General features: G+C 37.9%; 2 protein-coding genes across 5 annotated transcripts in view; one reads left to right on the top strand and one right to left on the bottom strand.

Annotated features, from left to right (window-relative positions):
- The window catches only part of MED23 (mediator complex subunit 23), a 49,273-nt gene extending 40,284 nt beyond the window's left edge, over positions 1-8,989 (bottom strand). For all 4 annotated transcript variants that reach the window (XM_059941197.1, XM_059941199.1, XM_059941198.1 and 1 more), the window contains exons 1-8: positions 8,787-8,989; positions 8,403-8,434; positions 8,157-8,244; positions 5,261-5,385; positions 2,979-3,090; positions 1,427-1,525; positions 749-850; positions 195-264 (exon numbers count right to left, since the gene is read on the bottom strand). In XM_059941197.1, coding sequence (XP_059797180.1) covers positions 195-264; positions 749-850; positions 1,427-1,525; positions 2,979-3,090; positions 5,261-5,385; positions 8,157-8,244; positions 8,403-8,434; positions 8,787-8,834 — 676 coding nt within the window. In that variant the 5' untranslated portion in view covers positions 8,835-8,989. The remainder of the gene's footprint in view (positions 1-194; positions 265-748; positions 851-1,426; positions 1,526-2,978; positions 3,091-5,260; positions 5,386-8,156; positions 8,245-8,402; positions 8,435-8,786) is intronic.
- A 196-nt stretch (positions 8,990-9,185) lies between these two features.
- The window catches only part of ENPP3 (ectonucleotide pyrophosphatase/phosphodiesterase 3), a 90,209-nt gene continuing 75,843 nt past the window's right edge, over positions 9,186-23,551 (top strand). Inside the window, exon 1 of the mRNA XM_059941941.1 lies at positions 9,186-9,482. Within this exon, the coding sequence (XP_059797924.1) occupies positions 9,405-9,482 (78 nt within the window). The 5' untranslated portion in view covers positions 9,186-9,404. The remainder of the gene's footprint in view (positions 9,483-23,551) is intronic.

Raw genomic sequence — 23,551 nt, 5'->3', positions numbered from 1 at the left:
ACAGTTGCTTTTCCTTCCCTGTACTTAACACACAAAGTACCTGAAGCAAGTAAAAGGACATTATTAAGCTCCTAGAGTTATACTAAAATGACAAGTCACCAAGACATGTATAAGATACCAACCATCAACTTTGTTCAATAGTCAGATCACTAAAGATCAGGTACTATTTAGTATATTTTGAATTATGATCCTACCGCAAATGGAGTTGATCCTTGCTGTTGGCCTGAAGGTATCCACAAAGTCTGATACCAGGTTTCCAAGTAACTGAAACAAAACACAACAAAACAGAAAACAAATAGGTATAAAAATAAAATCAAGATTGCTCTGAATACAAGAATCATTTACATAAAATGAGATAATATGTAAAGATTGAGTACAATTCCTGGCACATAAAATTACTCAAAGGTTAGTTCTCTTTTGCTTCCTTCCAAACAATTACTTACCAGTTCATTTCTCCCTGAATTAAGTCAGGTCATACCACCATGTTCTTAGCTATTTGATGAAGCTATGTATATTTCATCACATAATATATAAACTGTCTCAGCAGGACAGCAGAGAAATGAAATAAATACATATTATGTATTATCTAAGGATAAAGTGACTGTTAAAAGAATAAGCACACAAAAAAATCACATTATTATCTAGGAATAAAGTGACCATTAAAAGAATAAGCACACAAAAAATCAGATTAATGTAACGATTTTTAATAAAACTTTCTATTAAAAATTTTAGAAAATATTCAATTTACCCAGTGTGGAAGTTTTCCCTCAGGATATAATTTCCTGATCTCTGTGACTGCAAAATATGCTGGTAATAAACAAGCATTTCTTTCCAAGATATATGCTATAACCTAAGAAAAATAAGAGGGCGATGTTATTATTTTGACTAGTCCCACAGATAAGCCCTTTAAATGCAACAACAACAAGAACTATGGTATTAAAAAGTAGAGATGTTACTTCATGGATTCACTGGGCTTAAACTGTAGCATAAAAAATTTGTTTATATGTGAATATGTAAAAATGAAGATTAATAAATAATAAAATGACTGCTGATAGTAAGAAACATTGAAAATGCATCAATTATTGGTACACTCTAATAGGAAGGCAACAGACTAACAATTCTTGCAACATTAGTTACAAAGCACAAAGATCTTTTAAGTGGTCCACAGGCTGATGTTTTAAAATGGTTGAAAATACTTTAACATCAATATTGTTGTTTTCATAGTTAAAAACCATGAATTAATTAAAATATAAAATTTCCCTTTGAAATACAATGAAAGTGAAATAGCACCTTTAAAACACGATTTTTGTAGAAGCAAAGAAATGGAACGTTTTACAAACTACCATAAGTTTTAAAAGCACAGAACTATGTGAAACTAGACTTTTTTTAGGATATGATCAATGAATTGCAGACATATTTAAATTACCTCTCTTGCTGCTAGAAGCTGCTGTACAACAGCTGAGCTCACTGTATTGGGAATTGTTAAGGTTTTCTCCAAAATCACTTTTAAGAGATCTCGAACACCCTGATAGAACAAAAAAGTCATAGGTTAAAATATAAAAACGTCCCCGGTGCTAGTTAAAACATCTAAAGTTTTCAAGGTTATACACTTGGAAAAAAAAATGTTACCCTCAAGGTGACACTTTTGATTTTTTCTGAACCAGAGCTAACATTCAACTCCCTAACATTAACCCAAGAGAAGTGTCATGTTCCAAAGCAGGATTCTAAAGAATGGCTTGCAATATGAATGAACGAAGAAAGTCACTTATAAATAAAAATTAAACTTTCCACACTCTGCTAAGCTTTTTTTGACCTTCACAACATTAGAAGAGTTTCTATTACTATGAGGGTCCAAAAAGTTTAATTTGAGCTTAACAGACAGAAATATATTTGAATATAACTTGAAAATACTCTGAAAACAGGGACAATAATACAAACTTTCTGGCAGATGACCTTTTCTACTCCTTCCCGTTGCATATTCTAACTTTATTCCCCCTTCTCATCATCTATCACATACTTTAATCCCTCAAACTTATTGAATAAGGCCATTCTGTTAACTGGTCATCCACTCATATCTATTACCAGTTGCATTATTTCAGAGCAGAATCTGATATATAGAGAAGAAATTTCATTCCATAGTATAAACAATGTGGTCAATCTTGTAAAAAAGACAGACAAAACATATATATGAAAGAAACTAGAAACAATTATAAAGCACCATACAAATAAGTAAGGAGGTAAAAACTACATATTAATGCTGAGAAAAGTGAAGTACAAGCACAGAGAAAATAATCAGAAAAAGCTTCTTAGAATTAGTTCTGTATTAAATCACGATTCAAACCAATACTTATCAGTTAAGTCATTTTAGATTAGCAAAAATACAGACATAAAGCACAGGGTCAGGTATTGGCAAGTCTTTCAAGAAGGACAATAACAAAAGTGGCTTGAATGAAGGAGAAGCTTCTGCAGCTATGGAGCTCCTGAGATGCATTATGAGACACAATTAGAGAGTGTATGCTGTTGGTTTTGGTCAAGAGCAGAGTGCTGAAGACACCAGTTAAGGAAGGAAATGTGTCCAAGGGAGGTCAAGTTGAAGCAGGACTTGCTCCCTTCATCAGCTGATGCCTGCATCTCTTCTCAGTTCCATACACATCTGCTCTGTGCTCTTTCATTGGAAAGGGGCCCCAACATCATAAGATCTGTGGCATGAAGGGACCCAGAGTCTGCTTGGTGACTTCCCTACTTGTCACAGAAATTTACCAGCCACCTGCATTTTTAAGAATGTTGGGAGGGGAGCAGAGAAGCTGTGAGAAACACTGAGCAATTTTAAATCCCTTCAGGAAATACAACAAAAAAAGGAGATCTTGTAAATGGTTCCACTTCATTTCTCCCACGTGAAATTAAGATATGTACACTGAAAAAGTAATCACACCTAACAACGATTACTTTTTATATTGAATAATTAGGAAAAAAAATACCTTGTAATCCACTCCTCCAATTATTTTCCGAACCAGTTTAAATGTTAAGGCCCAAAGCTGTGTTCTTTCCCATTCAAGTGTGTCAGAGTTTATCAGGGATTCACAAACCATCCTAGAGAAAAGGAATACCCGTTCCAATTACAAGACAGAATTTTCGCAAGTTCTCTAATAGCCAAGGTCTGCGTACTCTGGATATTATATTTGCCATAGTAAGTTTTTTTTTTTCTTTTTTGGCTGCGTTGGGTCTTCGTTGCTGTGCGCGGGGGTTTTCTCTAGTTGTGGTGAGCGGGGGCTACTCTTCGTTGCGGTGTGAGGGCTTCTCATTGCGGTGGCTTCTCTTCTTGCAGAGCATGGGCTCTAAGGCACATGGGCTCATTAGTTGTGGCGCACGGGCTTAGATCTCCGTGGCATGTGGGATCTTCCCAGACCAGGGATCGAACCCATGTCCCCTGTATTGGCAGGCGGATTCTTAACCACTGTGCCACCAGGGAAGTCCCAGTAAGTATTTTTCATAAAGGTACATATTACTCAAGCACACTTTCAAAAAATTACATATAGTATTTTACATTTTTTACTTATATGAAAGACTAAACACAAAGTAGAACTAAATAATATTAATTACATTATATTTTTACTAGAAAGATATGTACCAAAAGCTATTGGTTAAATATTTACCATTTACCAGTTTGTGACAAAGTGTATTTTTCCAAGATGGCTGCAGTAAGACTTTCGATCCCACATGCTCTTCTAAAATGTGACACTGATACTCCTCCCATGAAAAGTATCAGTGTCATTCTCTACCCCTCAACCTGGGCAGGCCTAATAGTGGCGAATGGGATGCTGTATGAATTTCAAGGCAAGGTGATAAAGCTTCTGCCTAGCCCTCTTATGAATGCTTGCTCTTGGACTCCACTATGCTGTGAGAAAGTCCAGGTTACACGGAGAAGGCATATGTAGGTTCTGGCCAACAGTGCCAGCTGATGTCTCAGATGACAGCCAGGTATCATCCACCAGATATGAATGGGGAAACCTTTGTCATGACTCCAGTCGTAGCCACTACCTGATTGCAATCACGAGACCTGAGAAAAAACTACATACTACTTGCCCAGTCAAGCACTAGAATCATGAATGTTAATAATAAAAGGATTATTATTGTTTTAAGCCACAAAGTATTGAAGTAATTCATCACGCAGCAAAAGTAAACTGGAACCAACAGAGCAATTCCACTCCTGGGTATATATAGCCAAAAAAACCCAGAAACACTAAACTGAAAAGATACATGCACCCCAATGTTCATAGCAGGATTATTTACAAGTGCCAAGATATGGAAGCAACCTAAGTGTCCCTCAACAGATGAATGGATAAAGAAGACATGCCATACATACACACACACACACACACACACACACACACACAGTGGAATACTACTCATCCATAAAAAAGAATGAAATTGTGTCATTTGCAACAACATGGATGGACTTGAAGGGTATTGTGCTAAGTGAAATAAGTCAGACAGAGAAAGACAAATACTGTATGATATCACTTATATGTAGAATCTAAAACATACAATAAACAAACTAGTGAATATAACAAAAACAACAAAAGTTAACTGGAACAAGCTCATCAACGTGAGTGATTTTAGTCTCTGGACTGAAAGGCAAAGTCTGCCTGGTTTTGAGCACTGTAAGTATACAATTCTAAGAATACTGCATCCTAGAAATTAAAACTGAGATATTACAAAGGATTTCTTGTTGAGCCCAACTTCCTTCTTCATTCCCTTCATATCCTTTTACAACAACAACCTCAACCAATTTCTAAACATTAATAAAAACGAAAATTCTGGGCTTCCCTGGTGGCACAGTGGTTAAGAATCCACCTGCCAATACAGGGGACACAGGTTTGAGCCCTGGTCCGGGAAGATCCCACATGCCGCGGAGCAACTAAGTCCGTGCGCCACAACTACTGAGCCTGCGCTCCAGAGCCCATGAGCCACAACTATGGAGCCCGCAAGCCACAACTACTGAGCCCATGCGCCACAACTACTGAAGCCTGGGCGCCCTAGAGCCCGTGCTCCGCAGCAAGAGAAGCCACCGCAATGAGAAGCCTGCGCACGGTAACGAAGAGTAGCCCCCACTCACCGCAACTAGAGAAAGCCCACGCACAGTAACAAAGACTCAATGCAGCCAAAAATAAAATAAATAAAATAAATAAATTTATAAAAAAAAAAAAAGAAAGAAAGAAAGAAAATTCTTTAGATTGCTCATATTCACCATTAAACGTACCTGGGTGGAAGGAGACCAGTCTCGACCGCCATTGCTAAGCAGTCATAAAGAAAAGAAATTCTTTTAGGACTATGCTGGCCGTGAATGAATTTAACAATCCACTGGATGCACTGTTCGTGAGACTCCTGGAAAATCAGAAAATGATCACGTTTTAGGTCTAAACTTACATTTTGTAACTAACAAATAGCTAATAGTACCTGGGAGTATATCAAGACTATGAATGAGATACTCCATTATAAATTCATGGATGAAAACAAATTCTAAAATAAAAAACTGAAAAAATTCAGATTTAGTACTTGAGTTACAGTAAGCTTAAAATCATACAATTATATAAACTTCCACCATTTTTACTACATGGCACCTCCAAAAAGAGTACGATTTTATTAACATATTCATGATCAATAGAAAACTCTAGCAAAGCTTGTGTACGGCATTGTAAGCAGTGCCCTTAATGGCAGATATAAATATTCCTGTCACTGGGGGAAAAATCCACTATGAATTAGTACATCAGCCTCATGAGAATTTCGTGAGTCTAATCCCTAAGAGCCCAATGAGTTATGAATCTAATGACATATCCAATTTCTAGACTTGCAAAACTTTAAATCTGATACCAGAATGTAGTACCCAAATCACAGATTATCTTCTAGGATATCCTCAAGATGTCCTGCTCCTCTGTGCTACCGCTGTCCCTCATACACACTTCTACTGTTGAACATATAATGCTGACTTAGAAATACTTATTTTCTTCCCAGCTCCTCCATTAGAATATAAAATTTTCGAAGACTGTATCTTAACTGATAAAATGTTTCACGAATTATTAAAATATTAAAGTATGTCATAAAGATGTTCAACATCACTCAGAGAAATGCAAAAATAAAACCACACTGAAATAAAATTTCTCCTGTTTTAGATTGGCAAAGATCAAAAATTTCATTAACACTCTACTATGAGGCTCTAGGGAATAAGATACTCTTATACATTGCTATCGGGAGTATAAATTGGTAAAACCCTTATGGAAAGCTATTAGGCAATTTCTATAAAAACTACACATAGACATACCCTCTGACCCAGCAATACTATAAATTTATTCTGTGTTCCATGCATATAACTGTTCATTATAGCATTATTTAAAGTGAAAAAGGTAAGAAGCAACCTGTCAGTTGGTAGGAGACTGGTTAAATAAAGGAAAGTGCAGCCATATAATAGAATATTATGTTGCTATAAGAAAGTAAGAAAGGAAGGCAGAAGTAACTCTTAATGGATTGATGTAGAATTACTTTGAGAATTTAATATTAAGAGGAAAAAAGCAAGGTGCTAATGAACAGTGTACACGGCATATGAACATTCTATAAAAATGATTCTATGCATAAAACACTTCTAGGGGCTTCCCTGGTGGTGCAGTGGTTAAGAATCCACCTGCCAATGCAGGAGACACGGGTTCAAGCCCTGGTCGGGGAAGATCCCACATGCTGCAGAGCAATTAAGCCCCTGTGCCACAACTACTAAGCCTGCGCTCTAGAGCCGGCATGCCACAAATACTGAAGCCTGTGCACCTAGAGCTTGTGCTCTGCAACAAGAGGAGCCACTGCAATGAGAAGCCTGCGCACCACAACGAAGAGTAGCCCCTGCTCGCCGCAACTAGAGAAAGCCTGCACGCAGCAACGAAGACCCAATGCAGCCGAAAATAAATAAATAAAATAAATGTATTAAAAAAAACACTTCTAGAAGGAAACATAAACTGGGAATGCTGTTTGCAGACAGAAAAAGAAACAAGCAATTAAGCTAAGAGAGATGTAAGGCAGATTCATCATTGGGTCCAACTTTTGGTCCAACCCTTTGCATTTTGTACCGCATGAATATATTATCTATTAGAAAATAATTAGGGTGCTTCCCTGGTGGCACAGTGGTTAAGAATCCGCCTGCCAACGCAGGGCACACGGGTTCGAGCCCTGGTCCGGGAAGATCCCACATGCCGCGGAGCAACTAAGTGCGTGCGCCACAACTACTGGGCCTGCACTCTAGAGCTCACGAGCCAGAACTACTGAGTGCGTGTGCCACAACTACTGGAGGCCGCGCGCCTAGAGCCCGTGCTCCACAACAAGAGAAGCCACTGCAATGAGAAGCCTGCGCGCCACGACTAAGAGTAGCACCTGCTTGATGCAAGCAGAGAAAGCCCGCGGGCAGCAATGAAGACCCAACGCAGCCAAAAATAAATAAATAAATAAAAAGAAAAAAATAATTAAAAGTAAAAGAAATTTAAAAAAACTAATGTATTGAAACTCTGTGATTCATGTCTGAGTAGCAAGTCTTAACCACCAGCAGCTCAAGTGCAAACAGTTCTCATTTTCCTACCTATAATGCACCATGAGAAGATAAGGTACTACTGTACTATGAACTCTTTAAGGATCACACATTTTGTCTTTTTCAAGGCTGCATTTTCTGGTGAATGTTCTCTGTTACTAAGTTTTCCTGCTCCTTTCCTCAATTTTATTATAATATCTTTGTATCCTTATTGTGGCATCTTTGTATCAATGCTGGGCCAGTTCCTTTGTTGAGTAAATGAATGAACTTTTTAGCCATTACAATCCCTAACACAGCTGTTTTGAAGTGCACCAAATAAATTAGCATAGGATCAAAATGGTTTCATATAATCTAACTTGGGAGAGATTTCTAAAAACAACTCACACCGTGCTGTCGTCAACCTGATTTTTCAATACAGATTCTCTACTGGAAGAATACAAATGGAAACAAATGGAAATCAGAATAGACAAATAAAAGATGATGACAATTTTATTTCTCCTTTTCCAGAAAGACCTTAACAGCAACATCAAAGAAAATGTGCAAAAAGAAAGGGTCAAAAATCATCAGCTGAGTGTATTAAAAATGCAGTGCTCACCTGAGAAAGACCACCCCAAAACTGTCTGAAGGCCCCCAAACAGCTAATTAGTTTTGTTTTTTCATCTTCAGGGGTGTCCATAAACATGCTAAAAAACAAAAATAGCATTATTTGCCACTAGTTTTAAAAAGGTAATTCAACATAACCAGAATAGTGGATCTTGTAAACCTCCAAGACAGACCTAAATAAAATCTTACAAAGATACACTCAGGTAAAAACACAAAAAACTGCCATGCATATACTCACCCAGGGAAAGCCTCTTCTATAATTTCCGTTTTCTGTTAAAAAAAAAAAAAAGTAAACGATGTGAATTTTGTTTTTCAAAAAGGGAGGGGGAGGGGCGTCCCCGAGCAAAATAATACAATGCAACAAGGGCAAGTCACCTTAATCAGCAACGCGCAGAAACAAACAATACCTGCCTGCTTGGCCTGTAACAAAGGGTGTTGTGGATTTCAAAGGAGACTTGGAATTGGACAGCAGTTTGAGAATTGCTCAACCCTTGCACACATACACGGTTTCACAACAAAGAAGAGATGGAGGAGAGGTTGCCCGGGCCAGGTTTCTTGAGCCGTTGCCGCGAGCCACCTCCTCTCCCAGCCATCGTCCCGGATCCCTGGCCGTTCCACTCACCACCACCTCCTCAAAAATGCTCTGCAGTTGCGTCTCCATCTGGACCATCTCCCCCGCCTTCCTTGGACACCAGGCGCGCTGCCCGGGTCAGGCCCGAGATCCGGCAATGGAGGGGCAGAGGGCCGCAGACGCCTGTAGGAAACCTCAGCTCGCCGGGGTCGGTTTCTTCCCCAAGCGCCCAGCTAAGTCCGTCCCCTGTTTGTTGCACGGCCCAGCAAACAACCGGAAGCTGCACGGAAGCCGGAGCGCTGGGTGCCCGCTGATTACGAAACCCGCAGAAACCAGGGACCCAGTCAGATGGTTCCGCCTGTGTAGAAGTGCGGCGCGCGAGCCAGACGAGAGCGCCCCTAAGTGGAAGCTCGAGCCTAAGTCACCCCGAGGCCCGGTCGGCTGCAGGCCGCCACTTCCCGGCTGAAGCGGGAATTGCTTCCTGCTTGGTGCTGATGCTTTTGCACGGCGGGAAGAAAACAAACTTGAGACCCAGGGGCTAGAGCCTGCTGGAAATGCTCCTCTTGCGACCTGGGTCAACCTGATGTCTACGAGCTGCTGACCTTCTAGGACTCCGTCAGCAGCCTGGAGCCAGGAGTTGAAAGCTCACTTTTCTAGACGACAGGGACAATGCCTTCTCGACTATGGTTATCTCAGTGCCTTGCAGAGTGCCAGAAGCACAGCAGACTTTCAATGAAGGTTGAAAAGGTGAATGAACGCATCACTACTGATTTTTAATTAAAATAATCGAATAATAATATATACTGTTTTCAGTTATGATCATCTAAAAATAATAATATTTATCAATTACTGAATACATATAGCCTCTTTGGTGGTGGGTAGGGATGGAGAAGGGTGGCAAAGAGGAAGGTTGATTCAGTGGCATGGTCGGAGCAGATACACTGAGTAGTGTGCCCCCCACCGCTGTATTCTTTCAAACATCAGTTGACATTTTTGTGGAAACTTGCTCTCATTCTTCAAGCTGATTTAGGTGTCTCTTCTTTGTCTTCATATAACACTTTTGTGTATAAATAGTAGAGGACTTCATTTATGGAATATTTATCCACCGTTCCCTCAGTGCTAGACACGGTGTTAGGTAGTCAATGAACTGTATTGCAGAGTGTATTTTGCAGAATATCTGAGCTATTATAGAAGGGTGACAGAGCCAGAATTATTAAAATCCAAGTACCCTAGCAACCTATTGTTCTTTTTTGTATGCTAAACAGATTATTTTATTGTGGATTGTCTTCTACCAGATTCACTTCTAAGACAGCTTTCATTTACTAGCAGATTTCCATGTTTCGGCTCTGTGTTTCGAAATCGGTATATTCTCTCTCTCTTTTTTTTTTTTTTTAACATCTTTATTGGAGTATAATTGCTTTACAATGGTGTGTTAGTTTCTGCTTTATAACAAAGTGAATCTGCTATACAAATACATATATCCCCATATCTCCCCTCCCTCTTGTATCTCCCTCCCACCCTTCCTACCCCACCCCTCTAGGTGGTCACAAAGCACCGAGCTGATCTCCCTGTGCTATGCGGCTGCTTCCCACTAGCTATCTATTTTACGTTTGGTAGTATATATAAGTCCATGCCACTCTCTCACTTTGTGCCAGCTTACCCTTCTCCCTCCCTGTGTCCTCAAGTCCATTCTCTATGTCTGCGTCTTTATTCCTGTCCTGCCCCTAGGTTCTTCAGAGCAATCAGTATATTCTCAGCAAATGCCAGCTACTCTTGACGTTGGCCAGGGCTTGTACAATTAAGTAGGTAAAATGGTCTGGTAAGAATTATTTGTCATAACCAAATACAAATTAATTTTTATATTATGCTTGCTGATGCTCTATTCATTGAATAAAAGTTGACCATCCATTTCTAGACCTTCTTCATGTGTTTCCCCCAAGTCATTTTTTTAAATTGATGTATAATTTGTATACAGTGAAATGCATATTTTAAATATACAGCTCCATGAATTTTGACAAATGTTGACACTTGTTTAACTACTACCTCAGGCAAGATATAGAATATTTTTATCTTCCCAGAAAGTTCTTAGAGTCCTTTTGCAGCCAATCCCCCTCCCAGAGGCAAACACTGGTTTAATTTAAGTAATCATTAATTAGTTTGCATGTTCTCAAAGTTTATATAATTGGATTCACACAGTATTTCCTCTTTTGTGTCTAACTTCTTTCACACAACTTTGTATTTTGAGATCTATCCATGTATATCATTCCATTGTATGAATATACCACAGATTATTTTTCAATTCACCTGTTGATGGATATTTACATTTTCAGTTTTGACTACTACAAATAAAGTTGCTATGAACTTTCTCAAACAAGTCTCTCTGTAGACATATTTTTCTAGGAGCAGAATTTTAGCGTCATATGGTAAGTATATGCTTAACTTTATAAGAAATTGGCAAACAGTTCTCCAAAATGGTTTTTACTCTTTTTACACTCTGATGCTACAAATTTGTGTGGTTTCTAATTGTTCTACGTCCTTGTCAGCATTTAGTGTTGTCAATCTTTATACTTTTAGCCATTCCAATGGGTGTGGATTTTCCTAGTGACTAATGATGTTGATTTTTTAAAAAATGTGTATCTTATAAGCTATTCAGATATCTCTCATGAAGGGTCTGTTTAAGTCTTTTGCTTACTATTAATCAGGTGATTTCTTATATACTCATTTATTTGTAGGAGTACTTATATATTCTGTATACAAGTCTATTATCAAATCCATGCATGGTGAACGTTTTCTCTCTGTTTTGGCTTGCTTTTTCATTTTTAAAATGATGTCTTTGATTAGCAGAAAATTTTAATTTTGATGAAGTCCAATTTATTATGTTTAAATTTTATGGTTATTGTTTTAAGTAGCCTATGAAATCTTTGTCTACCCTAAGGTCATGGAGCTATCCTCCAATGTTTTCTTCTAAGAACTAAGTTTTATAGTTAGTATAGATAGTGTAGATATATAGTTCAAATATTTAGATCCATGATTCATCTTGAATTAGTTTTTGTAGGTGTGGTGCATGTTTGTGTATGTGTTAGGGTGGGGCAAGGCTTTCTCCTCCTCGTTTCCAGAGGGTTCATGGCTGCTGCCTAGGGCTGAGTTGCTCAGCCGCCACCCTGATGGGCCTAGAGAACAGAGCCTCACGCTAAAGAGAATTATTCTTGAGCCTTAAAATCTAATGGAATTTTCCCTGCCAGGTCTCAGACTCACTTGGGACCCATGTGACCCCTTCTTTTTGACTTCTTCCTTTTGAAATAGGAATGCTGGTCTCACCAGTGTATTTTGAAGCACATAATGTGTTTTGTAGTTTCACATGTTCATAGAAAGGAATTTTGCCAAAGGATGAATCATACCTCTAGTTTCATCCATTTGTTCCATCACCGTTTGTTGAAATTACCCTTCTTTCTTCATTGCATTGCCTTGTATTAGTCTGGGTCTCTTTTTAGACTCTCTATTCTGTTCTTTTGATCTATTTGTCTATCCTTATGCCAATATCATATCGTCCCAATTGCTGTAGCTAATTAGTAATTCTTGAAGTAAGGTAGCTTAAGTTCTCCAAATTTATTTTTTAAGCTTATTTTGGTTATTCTAAATCCTTTGCACTTCCATATAAATTTTAAAATCAGCTTGTCGATTTTGATCAAAAAATACTGAGATTTTTATTGGGATTAAATTGAATCTATAGTGTAATTTGGAGATAATTGACACCTAAGCAATATTAACTCTTTTAGTCCACAAACAGGGTTGATCTCTCCATTTGTTTAGTCTTCTTTTATTCTTTTCAGCAATCTTTTGTAGTTTTCAGTGTGCAGATATTGCATATCTTCTGTTAAATTTAATCTTATGTATTTTATATGCGTTTTGGGGGGGATGGTATTTCAAGTAGCATTTTAAAAATTCTGTTTTCCAGTTGTTTATTGCTAACATATAGAAATACAATTGATCTTTGGATATTGGTCATTAATCCTGTGACCTTGCTCAATTCACTTTTTAGTTCTAGTAGTTTTTTATAGAACCCTTAGAATCATCTATGTCCACAACTGGTCATCTGTAAATAGGACAGTTTTACTTCTTCCTTTCCAACTTACTTCTTCCTTTATTTCTGTTTCATGCTTTACTATATTGGCTAGGACCTTCAGCAGTACAATGTTGAATAGAAGTGGTGAGAACACACACCTTTGCCATGTTCTTGATCTTAGGGGGAAAACAGCCTTTCATAAAGTCTGATGCTAGCTGTAGGTTTTTCACTGATTTTCATTATCATTTCATTGATGCTGTTTGTCATATTGAGGAAGTTCTTTTCTATTCCTAGTTTACTGGAAGTTTTTATCATGAATAGATATTGAATTTTGTCAAATGTTTCTCTGCCTCTATTGAGATTTTTCAGTTTTACTCTGTTAATGTGATGGGTTTAATTGACGGGGTTTTGAATTGTGGGAGAAGGGAATTTCCCCCTCTTTTTCCTCTTAGTTCTTTTGGATGACAATTAAAATGACATAAGGCAGATTAACAGGAGAAAATCAAATTTATTATATATATACAGGGAACCCTCATAAGCATAAAGAATTCCAAAGACAGTAAGGCAAGATAAGGTATATTTATTACTCTGGACTGGAGAAAAGGAGGTAAGGGTCTGGGACTTCAAAGGGACGTAAGGCATTCACAGGAAGATGAAAAGAATTAATATTTGGTAAGCATATGTTTGCTGAGCCATCTAGAGACAGTGGAACACAGATAGGACTTTGATCTAACTAGCCTTGGTAGGTTACTCCCTGTCTACTACACCTAGTTGATATTTTACTATAGTATCTATGGTGTTGACTCCTTCCTCAAACAGGTCTTCTATCTTAAATTCTTTTAGACAATAAGTGGGGGAAGTTCAAAGGTTCTTCCTGAGCCTTTTCAGCATGCCAGAGTGGCGCATCTTGGGGCAGCCTGCCCTGAACCCCATCAAAATGCTAAACCAACTTTGCTTCCACGGGATACATACTATTCAGTCATGATATGTTATCCTTTCTATATATTTCTGGATTCTATCTGCTAATATTTTATTGAGATTGTATTTTTTTTTTCATATGCCACTATCATCGCCAACTCCTAACAAAACATGCCTTGTTTTGAATAATCAACTTTAACTAGTGAAGAAAACTGCTGGAAGTCATAGGCCTCCAAAAGCCCTTTAAATTTTTTTTTTTTTTTGAAGGCTGTGGAATACCTTGTACAGCTGAACTCATGTCGTTCACTTGCTAGGTGACGAGCTAATAATTCTCCTGTCGTGGCTTTGACCTGGCAGATACTTAGTTCCCTAACATTTGTAATAAGTATATACAACACAATATGCCCTTGTTACCACGTAAGAGCTTCTAAAAACCTGAAATGAAAGAATTCAAATTTCCTGCTGCAGAGTAGCTTCAAGAGTTAGGCTGAACAGGGAGATCAGCTCGGTGCTTTGTGACCACCTAGAGGGGTGGGATAGGGAGGGTGGGAGGGAAGGAGAGGCAAGATGGAAGAGATATGGGAACATATGTATATGTATAACTGATTCACTTCGTTATAAAGCAGAAACTAACACACCATTGTAAAGCAATTATACTCCAATAAAGATGTTAAAAAAAAAAAAAAAAAGAGTTAGGCTGAGGGTATTAGTTTGCTAAGGCTGCCGTAACAATAGAAACTGGCTGTCTTAAACAATAGAAATGTACTTTCTCACAATTCTGGAGGTTAGAGGTCTGAGATCAAGGTGCTAGAAATTTGAGATCAAGGTTTCCTATCTTACTCAATAAGTCAAAATCCATTATTATCATTATTTATTTTGATAAATATATAAGAAATATTTATGATTCATAAATTTATCAGTTGGTTGGTTTCTTCAGAGGCCTTTCTCCTTGGCTTGCAGACGGCTGTCTTCTCCCTGTGTCTTCACATGGTCTTCCCTCTGTGCATGTCTGTGGCTAATTTCCTCTTCTTATAATGACACCAGTCATATTGGATTAGGGCCCACCATTATGACCTCATTTTAACTTAATTACCTCTTTATTTGGACCCTCTGTCCAAGTAAATTACATCTTCAACATGTGAATTTGGAGGCATACAGTTCAACCTCAAAACTCCTTCCTCTGGGCCCCCAAATGCATGTCCTTCTAGCATGCAAAATACATTCAACCCATTACAACAGCTCTCAAATCTTAACCATTCCAGCATCAATTCCAAGTCCAAACTGTCATCTAAATATCCTCTAAATCAGTTATAGGTGCTTCAGGTGTGAGGCATTCTGAGGCAAAATTCCCCTTCAGCTATGAGGCTGTGAAACCAGATAACAAGTTATCTGCTTCCAAAACACAATGATAGGACAAGCCTAGGATATACATTCCCATTCCAAAAGGGAAAAATTGAAAAGAATAAAGGGGTCGCAAGTTCCAAGCAACTCTGAAATCTAGCTGGGCAATTTCCACTAGATTTTGAGGCTTGAGAATAATCCTTTTTGGTTTGATTATTTGCTCTGTCCTCCAGGATGGGAGTGGGGTGGGGGGTGGCTCAGTAGAGTTTGCAGGCACCTAAGTGGCATGACGTGGGCATCCAAGCATGGGAGGGGATGGTGGTGAGGTTGAGAGGCTGGTTGCATACAGGGGAGTTTATCAAATAAGCAGAAGTAGTAAGTTCAGTGGAAGTCTGGTTTCACATTGTGGGAGAAGGGGTATACACATGTGGAAAGAGAAAACTAGGATGAATCCTACAGTGCTTGACTGAAATTGGGTATTTTGATATGAACTCATGGATTTAATAGATAGGTAGTTTTAGAAATAAATACAGTATGAGCTGTCCTAGCGTTCCTCAAACATGACCAAAGCTTTAGCAGAAAGAAAAATTATGTGGAGCAGCTGATTGAGCAAAAGGGTGAACATAAAACTGTACCTAAGGAAGTATACTAGTGGTCACATCAGTGTGATTTATCAGTGCAATTGTGCATAGTGGAGGCTTGGTGCTGAGAACAGGAAATATGTCAAAAGTTCAGGAAACAAGCTAAGGCAGAAATAGAGGTAAAGGTGACCAGCAGGACTTGGGCAAAGTGAGATCAACCAAGATGTCTTTGTAAAAACGGCTAGTATATTTGGATCGCTGTTAGAGCTGGTCTTAGGACAAATAGTTGAATCATCCTGGAGGGTGAGTCAAGGGTAGTACCTCTCAGAATTGGAGAGCCCTGAAAGCCAGGACGGGTTGTTTGAGTCATCAGCTAATGCGATGATCACTTTGGGCTTGTAAATAATGGAGTGAGCTAAGAGACAGAAAGCAAATTTGGTTTTCTTTCTGTCTCTTAGAAAATAAGCATTTGGTTTAGAAGAAATACTGGGCCAGATGTGAGGATCAGGGGATGCACCTACCTCCTTAAGGAATAGGATATAGCAGTTCTAATGGAAAGCTGGAAACCCTAGATGCTGTGGATGGAGATGAAGCAGCTTAGAATCTTTGGAGGATGGGAATAGACCGGTCAGTTGTCTGCTACTGTTGTCATCTTCTTCTCCCCCTAGCTTGGGGATGCTTGTCTTAGTTGAAGCCAGGTGTAGAAACAGGGGTCAAAGTCCATTCAGGTGGAGGAGGCTTTTTAAAATGAGATGTGAACCATGAATTAATGTCTTTCAGTTTGGCTGTGCATGGATTAGTTACTAATACCTGATAAGTTTCTTCCCATTGTGGCTGCAAAGAATCTTTTATTTGATGTCCTTTCCAATAAACAAAATCTCTAGGTTGTAATTTATGATCCTTTTCATTTCTTGGGAGTTTGCTGTAAAGGTAGTTACTAATTTTTTTAAAGTGTCTTAATAAGACCCTGTCATTAATGTAATATATTTCCTTTGAACCATTGTGGGTGAAAGTTTCCAAAATATTGTTTTCCCAAAAAACCATTTTCTCAGATGCCCAATGGATTAAAGAATGTACAGGTCTAAACCATATATGCGTGGTGGGGTCAAAATTCCCCCCTTTTGTTGCCGTGTCCGTTTCCCTTCTGTGGTGGCAATTTCTTGAGCCTGTAGAAAGAAACCTTTTACTGGGTTAGCAGGGTTAACGGAGAGCATTCTCGAGGCTGAACAGGATAAATATTTAAAGCTGCTTGTTGGGCTGCAGCAACAGCAAGCTGTTTCTTTTAGCTTCCCTAGTGTCAGATCTGGAATGCCCTGTTGTCTTGATAATTGCTAACTGTTTTGGCAATTGTATAACAGTTAATAACTCTGCAACCTGCCTTTTATTTTAGTTTTTACAGGTTGTCCTGAAGAGGTTAAAAACTTCTTTGTTTTCATAGCATTCCAAAGTTTCGTGCCACTGCAAAAGAATAGCGACCATTATTATAAATATTTGTCACCTGGTCTTTAGCTAGTTGACAAGCTAGAGTTAAGGCAATTCATTTGGCTTGTTGTGCTGACTTTTTTTCTGATAAATAAAAGCTTTCAGTTATATCCTCTACGGATGTGATTGCACCTCCAGCTCTGTAATGCCCCTGCTCATCCCTTAAGTAGGAACCATCTGTAAATCTAATTAGATCAGCCTTATCAATGGGGCTTCTTGTAAGTCATTCCAGGGAGCAAGATGATGATCTGTCAACAAAACGCAGTCATAGTTGTTTTCTTCCTGTGATGCTGGAAGCAAAATTACAAGATTAATGTTATTACATCAAACCAAGGTGGTATGAGGTACAGAAAGCAACATTACTTCATAAGAAGTTTGTTGGCTTTCAGAATTGTGCTGAACGTGGTGAGAGTTTAGAAGAGACTCAACTGGGTGTGGGACATAAGTACTTAAAGGAGACCCTATTCCTGTTTCTTCAGTAGCCTTTCTGAAATAACCTTCAGACAAAGTGGAAGTCCTTTTGCTACCTAATCTAATTTGGTTTTGGAGCATAAAAGCAAGTCATCTATAAGCATTTTTGTAAAAGCATCAGAGTAAGACAATAACTGTCTATAAATGAAAGACTTAAAAAGCGTTGTTCAAGACCTGATTATGATGCAGTCATTAAGGAAATTTGGCAATTTCTGTGACATACAACATTTTAGGATAATGACTAGAATTAACACTGACAACATACCAGGACACTTCAAAGGTTAGGAGCTTCATATAATTAGAACCTTTATGTTAATAATATTTACCTATTTCTTTGGGATGTTCAAGGACCCTCTGAAGCATCCCAAAGTTAGCTGGAGGTCAAAAGAACTTCATGAATTTGATTTCAGAAAGGTTGTCAGAGATTTCAAAAGGTTTTAAACATTTTGGCCAAGTAGGATTGTAAGTAAGTCAGTGTGAAACAATACTTATTCACATAACCAAAATGACAATAAGATTTCAAAGGCAAGTACAGAGAGTTACTGGTAAAGAAACTTTACAATCTGTTATCAAAAGCAGATCAATATTTCAAGAAAACTTTGTCTTCTCGACAGAGAAAAAAACCAAATTCTAGTTTTACATCATTTCACCTTTAATATTAAAATTCACTTATTTAATTAAATTCAATCTAATCTTAGTCTTGACCATGCATAAAACTCTTTTCTCAAGATTCTCTTTTTAAAATTGATTTCTAAAAATATATATTTCTAGAAATATATGCTTTTAAAAAGCACAAAATATATTTATTAATAGTTTCAAACATATTTAGTTTCTCTGTAATAAGAGGTCAAAAGTAGGTAAACATAGACTTCTTTAACAATTAACGTTTCAGTATTTTATCTTATTAAAAATGATCTAGACATTCAATGAATTTCCATAATTTAATTTAATTTAGCAGAACTCTAAAGTTTCAGGTTGCCAAAAATCCAGAGAAACTGTTTTTAGGCAGACATTCCATAAAGCATATTATTCTTAAAGAATTCACCAAAAGCTTATATCCCATTTATATTTTATTACTTATGAAATATAATCAGGCCATTAATTATCTCATTGACAAAGTTTGTAGCATAGATAATATGAGCTTATTGACTTTCAGTAAGCCTAGTTACAACAAAAGTATTATACTTAATGTTGATGACTCTAAAGACATGTCTAAATTAATTAAACCGTCAATTTAAACTTGTTTTTATTCATTAAAGATTAATCCTAGATCATGTGATCCTTTACAAATTTGGGCTAATTTAAGTTACATCTAGAAATATTTGATTTTTTAGCACTTAACTTTAAGTCAGTTAAATAGAGTTCTTTTACAAATTAATTTTGATAACACCATCTGGAGGTAGGGACATATCATGTTTATTACACACAGACAAGCATACATCAAGACAAACACAGACAGATATCTCATAATTTTCCTGCTTGAGTTTTAAAAAGCCTCTTTTCCTTTTTTTTTCTTCCTTTCAGTTTTAAAGTCTACTAACTGAGCTAACGCTGTACTCTCAGGTGTTGTGGGCTGTGTTTACATTTCAAGGACATAATAAGAGTTATAACGTCAAGGTTTCTCCTAGGAATACTTTTATTCTCCTGGGGTCAGAATTTTGAACAGGTGTTTTATGAAGCTGGCTTTCTCTAGAATGTCAAAAGAGCTCCATCCTGACCATTTAAGCGTTAAGTGCTTGCAAGCATTGGCTTTGTTCCAATTGTATATGAAGCCAGCCAGAGTTCCAGTGAGTGGCTGCCCGTCCAGGAGCTGTTTGGCCTTTGAGGCACAGTTTCCCATTATTATTTTCATGGCCTAATTTAGATATGATCTGAACAATTTCTGAGGACAGTGAGTTGGATTGGATGTGTGCTGTTTCCGAGTCTAGCTCCCCACGGAGCCTGGGTCAGTTCAACTCTCTTATGAGTCTCAGTTTCTCCCTCCAATGGTCTAAAACTGCTCAGGGCACTAGGCGATTAGCCTTTATTATGCAACCTGGCGAGCAGGATTTACTTAGTGATTGTAGTGGGATCCTCTGTGGGACCACTACCTGGCAGGAGGATTGACCCTCAGACACTACACGTGTTGTGGCCAGAAGGAGCAGTTGTCTCTTTTTCTTCAGACTTGACCAGGCTCAGTCTTTGATTTCACTAGCAAACAGTTTGTTCAGACCATATATACATATCTTTCCAATTTAAGGCAACTTTTAAAAAAGGACAGCCAGCCAGTTTACTCCAAAATTCCCCCTAGGTCCCTACCTAGGAAATGTACTGGTATACTCTTAGGACTCCAAATCCCAAGAAAAACAGCAGGAGTAAAATTCAGGACATTTAAAGCAACGATGTCTGGATATCACGAGAACTCACCAAAGCACCTCAGGAATACCAGTAAACAGGTGGGGCTCAAAGGGCCCATGCTGGTACCAAGCACTGGTTCAGGGTAGACGCCAGGTTTGATATCCTGCCGACTACGCCAAGAAAATGTTGACAAAAATTCAATTAACTGTCAAGTTAAGAAGAAAAAAAGGGAATTTTATTTGAGCCAAACTGAGGATTATAACCTGGGCAGCTCTGAGAACTTTCTGCCTGTTAGAAGTCAAAGGCACAGCCATATACATTTTCAAGGCAAAGGATCATACATCAAATGACATAGTAATATTTTACATAAAGTGAACAAAGGGTGCATAGTCCAGGTAAGCACGTACAAAGTGAGCAGGAAGTCACCATGACCCCATGCTATTCTTTAAGAAGTTACATTGCTAGCATCAGAAGAAAGAAAAAAATTGATCTTTACAGTTGAACAGGCTTTCCCATCTTTGAGGAGCTCTGGTTGATGTGCAATGCAGGTGCACACAGCACGTTAGGGAGGGAGGAGGCCCAAACAAACACAGAGAATTTTATGTTTAATTTTTCTTGTCCTGCCTTAAAATAGAAATTTTATTTCATCAAAAGCATAAAAGTATTTTTGCCTATGGTAGGCAGAATAATGACTCCCCCCAAAGATGTCCATGTCCTAATCCCCAGAATTTGAAAATATGTTAAATTACATAGCAAAGGGGAATTAAATTTGCAGATGGAATGAAGATTACTAATCCGCTGCCCCTAAAATAAGGAGATTATCCTGGATTATCTGGGTAGGTCCAACGTAATTCGCAGGGCCTTTAGCAGTGGAAGAGGGAGGCTGAAGAGGAGAGTCAGAAGGAGATATGACTAAGGAAGAATGGTCAGAAAGATGCAAGTTTTCTAGCCTAGAAGATGGAGGAAGGGAGTCACAGGGAATGTAGGTGGCTCCTAGAAGCTGGAAAAGGCAATAAAACAGATTCTCCCCAAGAGGCTCCGGAAAGGAACTCAGCCCATCTGACATCTTGATTTCAGCCCAGTGAGATCTGGATGGAACTTTAAACCAGCAGGACTGTAAAATAATAAATTTGTGGTGTTTTGAGCCATTGTTTGTGGTAATTTGCTATAGCAGCCACAGAAAACTTATATAAATGCCTAAGTATCAACATTGGCTACCTGAGAGGGATGGGAGAAATTATTGGATGTGTTATACTATTTATTATAAAGTACTACTTTAAAAAGTACAATAGAGACATTTTTACACTTCTTTCCTAAAAGATATTCTCTTTACTTTTGATGCTGAATAATTCAAGATGTGTGTTCTATAAATACCTGCGCCTCATTAGGTCCAAAACCTACTTGTCAGCTTTCCAGAAAACTAGCCTCGCATCCTGATGCCCCTCTCTCTGCTCAAGCCCCACTCCTCTCTGGGTCACGTGGGTTTAGACTCATTCTCCAAGCTCAGGCTTCATATTTCTCAAACCCAACATGTATTATCCTTTTCCACAGCCTTCATCTGACTTGTGACCTCTCACGGGACTGTGACAGCCACACCTACCTGGCCCCTCTGCCTTCATCTCTCCCCACTCCGGTCCATTCCATTCTCTAGAACCGGGAAAATGTTCCTAAAGTACATCTTTTATCATGTTACTCTCTGCCTCTAAATCCAACCTTGGCGTTTCATTTTCAACAGACTCACATTTCAATTTCTTCAGTTCGAACCTTTTCATTTCTTCTTTCTTTCTTTTGCCACAAAATGCTTTTTGACTCCAAATTTATTATTCTTTTAATCATACCACATAGATTTTACAGACTGAAGAACTCTGATTTTTATAATCGATTCAGTCATGTAAAAACCTCACTGTCCTGGGTCATCTTATTTGTTTATAGAAACTTTGATGCAAATAGTACTTTAACTCAGACCATAGTGATCATTGTGCTGTCCAGAGTTTAAAGCTTTAGTTTTTGGTTATTCACTGTGAAATCAATTGATAATACTATTACTATAATTGTTAATTTCTTTTTGGTATTATAATTTTTCAAAGCAATAATATATGTAAATGTTAAAAGATGACTAATTCTTATATAATATTGTGCATCAATAATACTTCAATAAAGAGAGGACTAATTCTCCAAACCTCATATTTAAAGTGTATCCATTCCAACCAAACTCCTCCCCACTTTCAACTCCCATGCCCCAGAATTAACCACTTTCAATTCTTTTTTTAAATAATATGCTTTATCCCACCATTTCTTGCTCTTTCAGTTCTAGGTATTATGTATTGACTTACTATGAAAGATGAGCGTTTAGTTTTCCTGAATACCTCTCACATTTCCTCCTTCTCTAACCCACTCATATATCAGAATTTATTGGTTAGATTGCAGACTGTTTATATTGTTCTGACTCTATAGCTATTATTTACACTTTATTACTTACACAATGCAATACAGTGCATTGTGATTATAGTTTCCTTTTCTGTACAACTTTTTATTTTGTTTTAGGGGTTAATCATTGTGCCATGATTTTTCTTTGCTTAGTTTGGGATGTGCCTATGACTAATTCATCCAGAAACCTCCATCTGAGATATTAGTCTCTTCTCAGGAAGTTCAGACACATAAAGTATATACCAATTTTATCTTCCTCTTGTAGACATCCATCCTGGAACTTCTGTCCTCCTCTGCCAGTCTGGATTGGCTACTCTCTAAGCTTGCCTCCTGGCTACTACCCTGGCTAGTGTCCTGGAGATTCTCTTTTGTTCTCTCTTACATGCATCTTCTGTTTGCTCAGTTTCATGTCTTCCTCTTTCTCAATTTACTCTCCTGTTTGAAGATGGAAGAGATCATATCCTCCATTAATTTCCTCAGAAAGACTATTTCTTTTCCCCCCAACTTTTTATTTTGTGAAAATTTAAACCTAGAGAAAAATGGCAGGAATTTTGCAATCATCACATGTTATTTTAAATATTTTACCACATTTGCTATTTCTCTCTGTCTCTTCCTGTCTCTCTCTCTCCTCTCTGTCCCTCATCTTCTCTCTATCAATCTATTATCTTTATATGAACTATGTGAGAATTATTTACAGATGTCATTATTCACTCCTAAATACTTCATTGTGTGCTTTCCGAAAGTCATGCATGTGGGACCTGACTTTCATAACCACAGTACCCATAGCACACTCAGGAAATTTAACATCAATATAATACTATCATCTAAAATACATCCATACTCACAGTTTCTCAACTGTCCCAATAATGTCCTTCACATATTTTTTTTTTCTCCCATCCAGGAGCCAAACAAGGGTCTTGCATTGCATTTAGTTGTTAGGTTTTTGTGATCTCCTTTAACTGAAAGAGTTCACTAACCCATTCTTTCCCCCACTTTTCATAAAATTGACATTTTTGAAGATTCCAGGGCAGTTGTTTTGCAGAATGTCCCTCGATTTGGGTTTGTCTCATTTCTCATGATTATATTCAGGTTAAACATATTTTGTTTTCTGTAGGTATGCTGTTGTGTCCCTAAAAGTGTTATTTTTAGAAGGTTTAGCTCTTGCCTTTGAGACTCTGAGGTAAGCTATATAGAAA

This window comes from Balaenoptera ricei, chromosome 12 (assembly GCF_028023285.1).
Source record: "Balaenoptera ricei isolate mBalRic1 chromosome 12, mBalRic1.hap2, whole genome shotgun sequence".
Taxonomy (NCBI): Eukaryota; Metazoa; Chordata; class Mammalia; order Artiodactyla; family Balaenopteridae; genus Balaenoptera; species Balaenoptera ricei.
Note: the sequence above shows the minus strand (reverse complement) of the source record. Positions and strands in the feature narration are given on the sequence as shown.